This window comes from Notolepis coatsorum, assembly GCF_963971535.1.
Source record: "Notolepis coatsorum genome assembly, chromosome: 16".
Classification (NCBI taxonomy): domain Eukaryota; kingdom Metazoa; phylum Chordata; class Actinopteri; order Aulopiformes; family Paralepididae; genus Notolepis; species Notolepis coatsorum.
Genome location: NC_140180.1, coordinates 51751701 through 51766043, shown reverse-complemented (window position 1 = coordinate 51766043; position 14343 = coordinate 51751701). Strand labels below are relative to the sequence as shown.

The 14343-nt window shown below is 40.7% G+C and overlaps 1 protein-coding gene across 1 annotated transcript in view; it reads left to right on the top strand.

Annotated features, from left to right (window-relative positions):
- Positions 1-14343, top strand: part of LOC311242962 (uncharacterized protein) — a gene marked incomplete at its 5' end in the record, with an annotated part of 95263 nt that extends 80920 nt beyond the window's left edge. Inside the window, 5 exons of the mRNA XM_084332026.1 lie at positions 4352-4384; positions 4759-5120; positions 5321-5804; positions 8856-9175; positions 12471-14343. Of these exons, the coding sequence (XP_084188152.1) occupies positions 4352-4384; positions 4759-5120; positions 5321-5804; positions 8856-9175; positions 12471-12633 (1362 nt within the window). The 3' untranslated portion in view covers positions 12634-14343. The remainder of the gene's footprint in view (positions 1-4351; positions 4385-4758; positions 5121-5320; positions 5805-8855; positions 9176-12470) is intronic.

Here is a 14343-nt window from a genome sequence, read left to right as displayed (position 1 = left end):
GGGGGGGGGGTTACGCTCCAGTTATGGAAGAATATAAAGTCCAGTGGCAGTTCTAGACCCTTTTTAGGGGGGCTGAAGCCCCCCATAAATGTAATCTTAGAAACATTCTATTTTGTATAGTTAACCAATGAGGTCAACAGGCTACTACCGGCAATCCATGTCTGTAATAATAATAATAATAACTAGACAATTCCGCGCGGGGGAAATTGTGAAAGTGTGGGTGACGCCTGTGCACCGCCGGCCAACGGGGGAGAGGGTCTCTCGCGAGTCTCTATGACAAACGGTTCAAAGGATACAAAAAGGGGGCGCGGCCTAAGGATCGGGGGAGTGGTCAACATAGACCAATCAAAGAGGATATCCCTACTGAGTGCAATGACACAACCCGCAACACTATTACACTATTACACTATTACACACTATTACACTATTACACTATTACACACTATTACACTATTACACTATTACACTATTACACACTATTACACTATTACACACTATTACACTATTACACTATTACACTATTACACTATTACACTATTACACAATATTACACTATTACACACTATTACACACTATTACACACTATTACACACTATTACACTATTACACTATTACACACTATTACACTATTACACACTATTACACACTATTACACTATTACACACTATTACACTATTACACACTATTACACTATTACACACTATTACACTATTACACACTATTACACACTATTACACTATTACACTATTACACAATTACACACTATTACACTATTACACACTATTACACATTATTACACTATTACACTATTACACACTATTACACTATTACACACTATTACACACTATTACACTATTACACACTATTACACTATTACACACTATTACACTATTACACTATTACACACTATAACACTATTACACTATTACACACTATTACACTATTACACACTATTGCACTATTACACTATTACACTATTACACACTATTACACTATTACACACTATTACACTATTACACTATTATACACTATTACACTATTACACACTATTACACTATTACACTATTACACACTATTACACTATTACACTATTGCACACTATTACACTATTACACTATTACACACTATTACACACTATTACACTATTACACACTATTACACACTATTACACTATTACACTATTACACACTATTACACACTATTACACTATTACACTATTACACACTATTACACTATTACACACTATTACACTATTACACTATTACACACTATTACACTATTACACACTATTACACTATTACACTATTACACACTATTACACTATTACACACTATTACACTATTACACTATTACACACTATTACACTATTACACACTATTACACTATTACACACTATTACACTATTACACACTATTACACACTATTACACTATTACACACTATTACACTATTACACACTATTACACTATTACACTATTACACACTATTACACACTATTACACTATTACACTATTACACAATTACACAATTACACACTATTACACTATTACACACTATTACACATTATTACACTATTACACTATTACACACTATTACACTATTACACACTATTACACACTATTACACTATTACACACTATTACACTATTACACACTATTACACACTATTACACTATTACACTATTACACACTATTACACTATTACACACTATTACACTATTACACACTATTACACTATTACACACTATTACACTATTACACTATTACACACTATTACACTATTACACACTATTACACTATTACACACTATTACACTATTACACTATTACACACTATTACACTATTACACACTATTACACTATTACACACTATTACACTATTACACTATTACACACTATTACACTATTACACACTATTACACACTTACACTATTACACACTATTACACTATTGCACTATTACACACTATTACACTATTACACACTATTACACTATTAGACACTATTACACTATTACACACTATTACACTATTACACTATTACACACTATTACACACTATTACACTATTACACACTATTACACTATTACACTATTACACACTATTACACTATTACACACTATTACACTATTACACACTATTACACTATTACACTATTACACACTATTACACTATTACACACTATTACACTACTACACACTATTACACTATTACACTATTACACACTATTACACACTATTACACTATTACACACTATTACACTATTACACACTATTACACTATTACACCGAGTACAATGGCACAATCCGCAAGTCTCTACGACAAACGGTTCAAGAGATACACTGAGGGGGGTGTGGCCTAAGGGGGCGTGGTCTAAGGATCGGGGGAGTGGTCAACATCGACCAATGAAAGGGGGTCAACATGGACCAATGAAAAATGAAAGAGGATATCCCTACTGAGTACAATGACACAACCCACAAGACAGAGGGCGCTGTCCACCAATTCAGTAGTGCAACACAGTGATGGCCAATGATGGGTTAAGTGGATGATGTCATTGGCAGGTCAGCTCAGCCATGAGCCCTGAGCCTCACAGCTGTTAAGCCTGAACCAATCAGCCATGAGCACAATGATTTGCATATTCTGAAATTTACCGTTTAAAGTCGATTCGTAGCCAGACGGTGCGGTGAAACTTTTACGGGTTCGAAGACCGCAGTTGCCATAGGCAAGCCGCTCGTTTTGATACCTTTCACGTGTATGGTGCGCGAACGCTTACGTGTTGCAAAGTGTTTGAAACTCTAAATTGCACTGTATTTCCGGAATTTTACCGTTTAAAGTCGATTCGTAGCCAGACGGTGCCGTGAAACTTTACGAGTTCGAATAGCACATCGAGTTGGAGCAAGCCGGTCGTTTTGATACCTTTCACGTGTATGGGGCGCGAACGCTCTGGCACGAGTGTGTTGGCAAAATCGGTGGAATAAAGAATAATAATAAAAAGAGTATGGATATGTATAGTGTGGGTGGCAACCTGGCTTCGCCAGGTCACCCACACTAATAAAACAAGAATAAAAACAATAAAAATGTAATTACAAAAAAAATAAAAATATTAAATAATTTGTCTTTTTAATCTTAGGGGGATTAAAAAAAAGATAAAAAGATAATAAGATTAAAAAGACAATTTTTTTTTTTTTTTTTTTTTTTTTGTAATTACATTTTTATTGTTTTTATTCTTGTTTTATTATTATTATTATTACAGACACGGATTGCCGGTAGTAGCCTGTTGACCTCATTGGTTAACTATACAAAATAGAATGTCAGGGTGGCTAAGTGGCGCAGTGGGCAAGGCGCTCGCCACTAACGCTGGAGATGCTGGGTTCGAGCCCAGCTCTCTGCGTTGCTACCAGGTGGGTGGGGATTGGACGTTGTGGACAGCGACACAGTGTGTGTGTGTGTGTGTGTGTGTGTGTGTGTGTGTGTGTGTGTGTGTGTGTGTGTGTGTGTGTGTGTGTGTGTGTGTGTGTGTGTGTGTGTGTGTGTGTGTGTGTGTGTGTGTGTGTGTGTGTGTGTGTGTGTGTGTGTGTGTGTGTGTGTGTGTGTGTGTGTGTGTGTGTGTGTGGTTTTAACTAGGGATGCTCGATATTGGCTTTTTTACCGATACCGATATACCGATATTGTCTAACTCTTAATTTCCGATACCGATATATGCAGGGTCCTCCCCCCCCCCCCCCAAAAAACTGAATAATTTCAGGTAATTAACATTACATGTCTTGTTGTGGAATTAACATAACATTATGCATACTTTTGACAATAAATAAAATCAGAATTTGTTCTTACTTGCTTGTCTGGGTAAATTAAGGTTATAGAAATGTAAAATTACATTTACAAAAGAATTACAAAAAAATTTAAACCGATACAGATATTTTCCGATATCACATTTTAATGCCAATATCGGCCGATAATATCGGTAGGCCGATAATATCGGACATCCCTAGTTTTAACCATAATCATTGCGAGAACAGCCCAAGGCTGGACCATCACAGCACACTAATTAAGATTGGGGAATAGAAAATGCTTATTTTTTTTTTATTATTACTATCACAATATTATTATTAATTGTTTATTTGTGTTATCTACTAAGTTTTAAATACATTTTTGTTGAAGAGGGAAACCAATATTATTGTTTTCCATTATAAACTAATATTATATGAATGTGATAAGAAGCCATTTAAGTAGTAATAAATAGGCTATACATAACAGCTAAAGCAAAATATGAAACAATGCTGTGTAGATGATTGACCACCTCATATGTCTCTCAAATCAAACGTATCTCTCACCTCTGTTGCTTTCTCCAGACAACAGGCCAAAAGCAGAAAACGAGATAAACATTCAGAGGTATGACAATTACTTGTGTTTTTTTTTGCATTGCTTATTCATTTGTATTCCTGCTCTTGTTTTACTCTATTTTCGATCGGATTATTTTATTTAAATTTTTATATGCTACGTGTCTATTTTACCCTTGCTGTGGAGTTTTGCAGATTACTTTTCAATTACTCTTTGGGGAGGTTAAAAACTGCTTCTTTCTTCTTTCTTATCTTATACTTGTACATGTTGCAACAGTGTGTTTAATGTGTGTGTGTGTGTGTGTGTGTGTGTGTGTGTGTGTGTGTGTGTGTGTGTGTGTGTGTGTGTGTGTGTGTGTGTGTGTGTGTGTGTGTGTGTGTGTGTGTGTGTGTGTGTGTGCGCACGCGCGCCTACATGTGCATAAGGACAAACAGACATCTGAGTCCATGCCCATCAGCCCATCAAGCCAGCCCTGCCCTCAGCCCTCACACACACCCGATCCTGCACTCACCAAAGACACACACACACAAGAACGCCACACATCCACAGATGACTTGTCAGCAAACCAGAGTTACCTGAAGGCTGAGAACAATGTACGCACACAAGACAGGCTCATGGCAGAGGTCACACACACGCAAGAGAGACACGCTGCAGGAGACACTCGAGACCGGACGCACACAGTGCGGGAAAAGCGTGTACGAGGACAGACCAACACAGAGCGTGTCCCCCTCATTGAGGACACAGAGAGGGGCAGAGAGAAGGAAGCAAAAAAGGACACAGTGGAGAGGTATAACGCACGCTTACAATACTCATAAAAACATAGTTATCAATTAGATATGCTAGCCGCAATACTGAGTAAGGGCACACAGACACACACACACACACACACACACACACACACACACACACACACACACACACACACACACACACACACATAAACACACACCGTCACACACACACACTGACTAACTGTCTTTTCTGCAGTAACAAACGGAAAACAGTATTGCCGCCTTGTGGACTGGAAAAGAGGCCACGTCTCAGGGATCAACAGTCCATCTCAGAGGATACGGTGGAAGGGTTGCACCCTGGGAAAGATGGCAGTGAGAACCAGGTGTTGGCGGGGGAGAAGGGCAAGCCAGACAGTACCTCCAGAGTACAGAGGCCAGTGGCCACTGCCCAACATTCGCTGCCCTCCACCCAGACCTTGGTGGTGTCTCCACTGAGCCGCACAGAGGGGACACGGAAAATACCTTTGTCCCCAGAGGGCGGCGACAGGGAGGCGATGGTGCAGAGACTAGCCGGGCTGGAGAAGGAGGTTCAGAGGCTTCGTAAACTACTGGGCTTGGAAGTCATCTCGCAAATCCAGGGAACGATGACAACAACCAATCCCAGCGCTGAGAAGATGACAGGCGGAGTGGAGACATCGGTGGGATCCACAGCAACCGAACCAGCCAGCTGTCAAGCAGAGGTGGGTGAGGGAGCCTGCTGTAGATCAGGACCTATACACACGTGAGCAGTAGTAGTGGTTCTAACAAAACATATCCAGATGTGTGACACAACCTAGGATGGGATTGGGATGGGGGGGGGGTGGGGGTGGCAAAGCTGGGGGAGGGCCCTCAGAGGATCTGTACTAAAGGGTTTGTTTTAGAAGTTGCAGGGCATTGCATCCATCTGTTTTAAAATGGAGTGTTAAATAGGGAGGCATCGAATCCCAGTCCAGAACTATAGCAGCTGGGCAGATCGCCTGTAGCTGTTCCGCAACCGTTCCTACTTCCGGGGTAGGCCTGATTGGCCCCGACAGGCACGTGACCCGCCGCGGCCACGCCCCGCGGCAGCCCCAGGAGCAAGCGCGCTACTGCTGGAGTTCGCTTCGCCTTTCACATCGCTGCCGATGGCGAAAGCAGGATGAGAGGCGAGAGCGTAGATTTCGCTGTGTATCATTTAATCATTTAACATTTGAAAGGCATACATTGTTGTCATACAGAAGTACAGAATACTTTTATCCAAAATGCTTCTTACTGTTACACTGTTAGAGACTGTGCAGTGCACGGCTTTAGTCTCACTCGAGTGAGGAAGACCGCTGGTTCTCCTACATACAGCGGTGTGCTCTTCAGAATGTACCGGGAGAAACGTTTACTGTACCCCGCAGACATAAGCGTCTCACAGGGCTGAGCTGTGCACGGCTTTAGTCTCACTCGAGTGAGGAAGACCGCTGGTTCTCCAACATACAGCGGTGTGCTCTTCAGATGTACCGGGAGAAACGTTTACTGTACCCCGCAGACATAATAAGCATATAAGCAGTGCTTACTAACGTTATTAGTTACGTTATTTCTGACCGAATTAGTCATTCATTTGTCTGCTTTCGCCAACGGCAGCGATGTGAAAGGCGAAGCGAACTCCAGCAGTAGCGCGCTTGCTCCTGGGGCTGCCGCGGGGCGTGGCCGCGGGGTCACGTGCCTGTCGGGGCCAATCAGGCCTACCCCAGAAGTAGGAACGGTTGCGGAACAGCTACAGGCGATCTGGCCTTTCACATCGCTGCCGTTGGCGAAAGCAGACAAATGAATGACTAATTCGGTCAGAAATAACGTAACTAATAACGTTAGTAAGCACTGCTTATATGCTTATTATGTCTGCGGGGTACAGTAAACGTTTCTCCCCGGTACATTCTGAAGAGCACACCGCTGTATGTTGGAGAACCAGCGGTCTTCCTCACTCGAGTGAGACTAAAGCCGTGCACAGCTCAGCCCTGTGAGACGCTTATGTCTGCGGGGTACAGTAAACGTTCTCCCGGTACATTCTGAAGAGCACACCGCTGTATGGTTGGAGAACCAGCGGTCTTCCTCACTCGAGTGAGACTAAAGCCGTGCACAGCTCAGCCCTGTGAGACGCTTATGTTCTGCGGGGTACAGTAAACGTTTCTCCGTACATTCTGAAGAGCACACCGCTGTATGTTGGAGAACCAGCGGTCTTCCTCACTCGAGTGAGACTAAAGCTGTGCACTGCACAGTCTCTAACAGTGTAACAGTAAGAAGCATTTTGGATAAAAGTATTCTGTACTTCTGTACGACAACAATGTATGCCTTTCAAATGTTAAATGATTAAATGATACACAGCGAATCTACGCTCTCGCCTCTCATCCTGCTTTCGCCAACGGCAGCGATGTGAAAGGCGAAGCGAACTCCAGCAGTAGCGCGCTTGCTCCTGGGGCTGCCGCGGGGCGTGGCCGAGGCGGGTCACGTGCCTGTCGGGGCCAATCAGGCCTACCCCGGAAGTAGGAACGGCTACAGGCTCCAGATCAGGGACCACGAGCAACATCACAGCGAGTCTTGCCTATTAGTGTGAGGCCGATCATCTGACCGAGGAATCTCAAGCCCTCTTGTTTTGTTTTTTTCTTGATCCTGCAACTGTTGTGATTGGAGGATCAAGGAAAGGGGGGGGGGGGGGGGGGGGGGGGCGGTTGAGATAGGTCAACTGTGCAGGATGTACTGTACCCAGAAATATAAAATGTAGTGGTACATATTTTGACCACTAGTGGGTGCCAGAAAATAATGAAGTATAATAGTATCCTTCCCATAAGCACTCGATGCACAGGTCAGTAACTGACTGAATTCCAGATTCACTTTGTACTCTTGAACTTTGAGGCACACTTTGAGGACTATCCAGTAATGAAATCAGCAAGTCTGTGAAAGCTCCAATTCTTGACTTTTCAAGCCCTTTATTCTGTAATTCTGCAGATGTCAGTGAGGAATGGCCACAAGTCACAGTGACATTACACAGTGAATGTAATTAACTGAAATCTACCTTACTGTGATAATGTAAATATTACTCATAAAGCTTTTAGTATAGGGTTCAAACCCATTAGGCAATAATGCTTTTCGTAATGTCTATCAACCTCTACATATTATCTTATTGTTATAAATATTTAGCTTAGTATTAGTACATTTTGTCATTTAGCTGACGCTTTTATCCAAAGCAACTTACATGTTCTGTACGACAAGTCAGCAGGCAGGGTACAACTCTTTCAGCTGAGTAACAATGTTCATCAAACAGTGTTGAAACTTGGGTGCTGCAGTTTTTAGTGCATAGTAGTAAAGACATTAGTATAGTAGGAAGAGTGCATGATAGTAGAAGACAGTAAGAAGGTTATTTTGCTTATTGTTTTTTTTTAGATATTGATTGAAGAAGTGTGTTTTTAGTCGACAGCGCAAGATTGGTGGGGTTTCGGCTGTCCTAACTGGTGGGAAGTTCGTTCCACCATTGTGGAGCAAGGACCGAGAATAATTCAGAGCTTGTGTATACCGTATTATCTTTACACACATTCAAATAGTATTTCAATTTCCATTTGTTTTATTATAACTATATAATAAATAATCCCGAGCATAGCAGAATTATGTAAATAAAGATGTTCCAGAGGAGTTGGCAAAAACTCAGCACTAATACTTGCATTAGACACTTGGTAAATACTAGTCCAGGTCATACAGCAGGTTCTCAGTGTTCTTCTGTTGTCTCTCCTCTCCAGTGGGAGAGCTCCTCCTCACCCAGGGTCCAGTGTCAGGCTGCAGGCTCATGTGGGGAAGCATCCCAGGCCCAGACCGGGGAGACGGAGCCAGCCAAGCAGGCCCAGACCAGGGACCAGACCAGGGCCCAGACCGGGGAGACGGAGCCAGCCAAGCAGGACCAGACCGGGGCCCAGACCGGGGTGACGGAGCCAGCCAAGCAGGCCCAGACCGGGGCCCAGACCGGGGTGACAGAGCCAGCCAAGCAGGCCCAGACCCGGGCCCAGACCGGGGCCCAGAGCAGGCTGAGGGATAACGCTGCCAGTTTGCCCACAGACGGCAGGTATGTGCTGTGCAATTCCAAAACACTTTTTTAGACCAGGCCCATTGCAAGTTGCTGTACTCTGTCATCTACTCTAAGCCATCCTAGGTTGTCAAAGTGGGCAGGGGTGAGGTGGGTTCTAGGAGTAAGGTCAAGCAGTAGTCTGACCAGATTGTTTTATGATGTTTGTAATTTAGTTTTTAGCACCTTTGAGGTGCTTTGGAACCATGAGGCGCAAGCATAGTCGTAGTACCCCTGAATGAGTGCTCCTGCCAGAGTCTTCAGGGTATTCTTGTTTACCAGAGAGGAGATCTGGTACAAGAATCTAGTTCGTTGGTTGACTTTTTTTATTACATTGGATGCCATTTTGTCACAGGAAAGATTTGCCTCTAGGATGGAACCTAGGTATGTAATTTCATCTTTCCTTGTGACAATATTGTCACCCACTGTAACTGAGAAGCTGTCGGCCTTGCTGAGTTTGTTATTTGAACCAAAGAGAATGGACTCTGAATAGAAGAGAGTATAAGAGAAGAGAATCTAAAAGGCTTCGTCAGGTATGTATGAAGTGAATCATAAAAACAATAAAGAAGTTACGCTAGCCTGAATGAGAGGAATTTGTGAGAGGAATCGAACTAAAATTCTGTTTCTGGTAACAGCTAAAAGACATGCGGCGAAGCCCACAAGTACTCCAGCTACAAAATCAGAACTCATTGGACAGAGAGCTGTGGGCATACTGGTGCATTTTGCAACATCCTACCTATGTGAGGTAGGCTTTTCTGCAGTGGCCTCCATCAAAGGCCTAGAAGCGTGGCTAACGCTAATGGCACGCATACCAGCGAGGCTAACTGCCTAAGAAAACACTGAAGGCACTGAAAGAGGATTTCACCCATCTAATGAACACACTAGAGTAGACAAATATCAATATGTATCCATCAGTGGACCAATTGCATGCTTTAGCAGAGGACAAGGAGCCTTCAGTCGACTCCTTCAGACATTAAGCACCCCCCACAGCCCAAATGGAATGGGAAAAAAAAAATATATATATATATATATATATATATATATATATATATATATATATATATATATATATATATATATATATATATATATATATTTATTTATTTATACTTTTCTTTCTTTTTGCATTCAGGGGGGTAGTCGACTAACCCCCACCACTAACCCTAACCCTCTGCAGAGTCATGGACAGACTGCTGAGCTGAGTCGGCATGTCATGAAGGAAGCAGGAGAATTTGATGACTGCTCCAACAATATGGAGGAATCCTCGGGCCTTTGCCTTCTGCACTGCATTTGGATAGTCGACTATCGGCCAATTTCGGCCAATCAAAGTCGACTATCCAAATCTTTAGTCGGGGACAGCCCTAACTGGTATACATTAGGGCTGTCTTAAATACTTCGAAGCTTTGTTCGATGGGCATGGGATTCGAATATGAAAATAAAATTTGATTATTAAAAAAATAAATAAAAAATGTTGTGTGTGCTAAATCAACCCTGCCTCTCTTTGTTAATTACAACAAGCAATGCTGTTTCTTATTTAAGATGAGGTCGGACTCGGCACTGTGTTCATTGTGCTGCGTTTATAAAGCCTCAAATGACGGCTTACAATATTTCATGAAAGCAAAGTGTTTTGTTTGTCTTAGATTTAAAAAGGTTTAAACTTTACAGCACTGACGAAGTTGAACAAAGTGCTGTACAAGTCCCACAACATAAGAAAAAAAAAGAATTATATATATATATATATTTTATTTTTTTATCTCGAAGCTTCGAATTAAAATCGAATCTCGGCCCCGAAGCTTCGAATTCCAAAAAAATAATTGAAGGTCAGCCCTAGTATACATACACATGTAGAGATGTACAGATATACTGGTATACACATGTAGAGGTGTACAGATATACTGGTACAGTATACACATGTAGAGGTGTACAGATATACTGGTATACATACATATGTAGAGGTGTACAGATATACTGGTATACACATGTAGAGGTGTACAGATATACTGGTATACACATGTAGAGGTGTACAGATATACTGGTATAGACATGTAGAGGTATACAGATATACTGGTATACACATGTAGAGGTGTACAGATATACTGGTATACATATGTAGAGGTGTACAGATATACTGGTATACACATGTAGAGGTGTACAGATATACTGGTATACACATGTAGAGGTGTACAGATATACTGGTATACACATGTAGAGGTGTACAGATATACTGGTATAGACATGTAGAGGTATACAGATATACTGGTATACATATGTAGAGGTGTACAGATATACTGGTATACACATGTAGAGGTATACAGATATACTGGTATACATATGTAGAGGTGTACAGATATACTGGTATACACATGTAAAGGTATACAGATATACTGGTATACATATGTAGAGGTGTACAGATATACTGGTATACACATGTAGAGGGCTACTCTGCCCTACAAAGCAAACAGCAGTGTATGTGTAGGGCAGAGTGACCCCTTGGTGTGAAACTCACTCCTAACTTAAATACTCCCACTTGGCCACCTGAACTGGATCCGTTGTACAGTAGGTGGTGGAATGATTAAGACCGTGGTATTTCACTTTCAGCTGGTCACGTGGGGCTGGGGAGTAGAGGGTCTCACAGTTCAAGGCTGATCAGAGGTCAGGTGCCAAGTGTGACCACCTGTTATATCTATTCCTATTTAGATTAGATTAGATTTATTGTCATTATACAGCACAAGTACAGTATAATGAAAAGAAGTTTGGCATCCAACCAGAGTGCAAATGTAGCAGTAAAGTGCAATAGGAATATACAATGTACAGGTCGTTAAACTGGGTATAAAATATATAAATTAGTACTACTCGGTGTAGTGCTAATCAGATTTATGTACCGTACAGAGTTGTAATACCAATATGTGCAGTGATACAGGTATAAAGACAGTATGGTCGTAGTCATACTGGCCAGCAACATAACTAGTAAGAGTAGGTAAGGAATATGTAACGTTACAGATATAGATATAGTATCTACAGATATGTAAAAGGATAATGTGCAGGTATGTACAGACAGGTGGATAGATATATAGTGTATACGGTAAGAATAAATATATATATACAGTATTATTGTGCATGCTATTATACAGAGTTATATTTGTACTTTTACATTCATATTCTTTGCACTCTCCAATCAAACTTACATCTTTTCAGAAAATGTAACTGTTATTATCATCATCATCATCATCATCATCATCATCATCATCATCATCATCATCATCATCATTCTGTCCTCTCTGTGCCCCAACCCCAGCATGGTGCAGGAGAATCTGCGCTGTATCCGTAGCAACGTGGTGAAGCTTCTCGCCGCCATCCTGCCCCACCTGGATCTGGCTGGCATCAGTCTGGAGGAGGCTGATGTCGACAGCATCCTGCAGCAGATCATAGACGCCAACTCACTGGCTCTGAATCACTGAGTCAGCCTCGTGTTATAGGTGAAATACCTATGCATTAGAAACATGTCCCCCAGTGAAGCTCTTACATCAATATTGTGCTGTCACATGTTTGGTGTATTGAATGTTCACCATTGGCCAAATTGTCCTCTGTCATCTTGTTATAATCAGGAAATACCCATGTGAAATGCGTATTATAAGTTGATAAATCTAGTGTTTTATGCACAAATTCGATCAGCAAATCTCTTAGGTACAACAAGATTGTTTTAGCTAGGCAATGTAGCTAACAAGTATTTACAATGTTCGCTATTTGGCCAAACAAGATGGCTGGTCTATTAGCAGGGGCAGAACATACATTACAGGCATAATGCACTGCCTTGGAGAAATCCAAACACTTGTCCCATTGCATTATTTCTTACAAAGCATAGTAGTAGAACTTCAAAAAAAACGAAAAAAATAAAATGACCGAAAAGGTGTAGGCTGAAGCCAAGGCTTATAATTGCCTACCCTTTTTAAATTACACTATTTACACACAAAAAAAGAAACATAATTCAGTAAATCATTTAGCAAAGGTTACAAACGTTTCATAGTTTTATGTACAAAACGTATACACATATATTTATGATTTTTCTTTTTTTTATTATATGTATTTTCTTTTAATAATTTTTTTCACTATTTGAACACAGCTATGTTATAGATCAAATATAACTAGGATAATAATGAGGTTTTATATTTATGTATCACCTTATATTTGAGTAATTTCTTAAAAGTATGTAGCGAACTACACATTTTTACTTTGTCAAAGCTATAATTTTGCCCCTTTAACAGATATACGTCGACTTTATATTAAGTCCATGCCTTTGCGATATTGAATACACAAGTTCCCCTAAGTCTATATTGGCTCTCTCTAGTCTGGAACAACTCCTGAATGCAATTTGTAAGTGAGTGCTTATGTGCTTTGTACATTATTATTGCAGTGCTAAGATCGACTAGATCTTCCAATTTTAAGGTATTTGATTTAATAAAGAGTGCGTTTGTCGGTTCATAGTAATCTGCTTCATTCACAATTCTTATGGCTTTCTTCTGCATTATGAACATTTGGTTAGTGTTTGTTTTACATGTGTTTCCCCATACCTCCACACAGTAGGAAATGTATGGAACTATGAGCGAACAGTACAACAAATGGAGTGAGTTCTTGTTTAAGATATATTTCATTTTATATAATATTGCAATGGTTTTGTTTAAATTCAGTGACAACTTATTTATGTCAAACCACTTTTTGTGATCTCAGTTCCTTCTCCACTACATTCAGGAGCTGTTCCAAATTGTTTCCAGAGCAATACAAACTTGTGTTGTTGCTTATACTATGTTTATTTAGTCACCCTTTCTGTTAGATATACAAAATAAATGTACTCTCAATTGTAAGCTAGCCAATGTAGTGCTGCGTACATGTAACACACGAACTGTGGAGATGGAAAGTATGTCATTATACAGCACAAGTACAGTACAATGAAATTAAGTTACTGTATGTGTAAACCCCTCCCCCTTTGCTGTTCCAGCTTGAGCTGATGCCCCACTGTGTGTGTTTGTTCCACCAGCATTAGTTATTGGTCTAGCGCTGAGTATACATGCTAGAATCGCTGTATACAACTCTGATCAATCCCATTCCACTTTATGCTTAATTTTATTTATTTATTTATTTATTTATTAATTTTGCTATCTTTTGTGACCGTA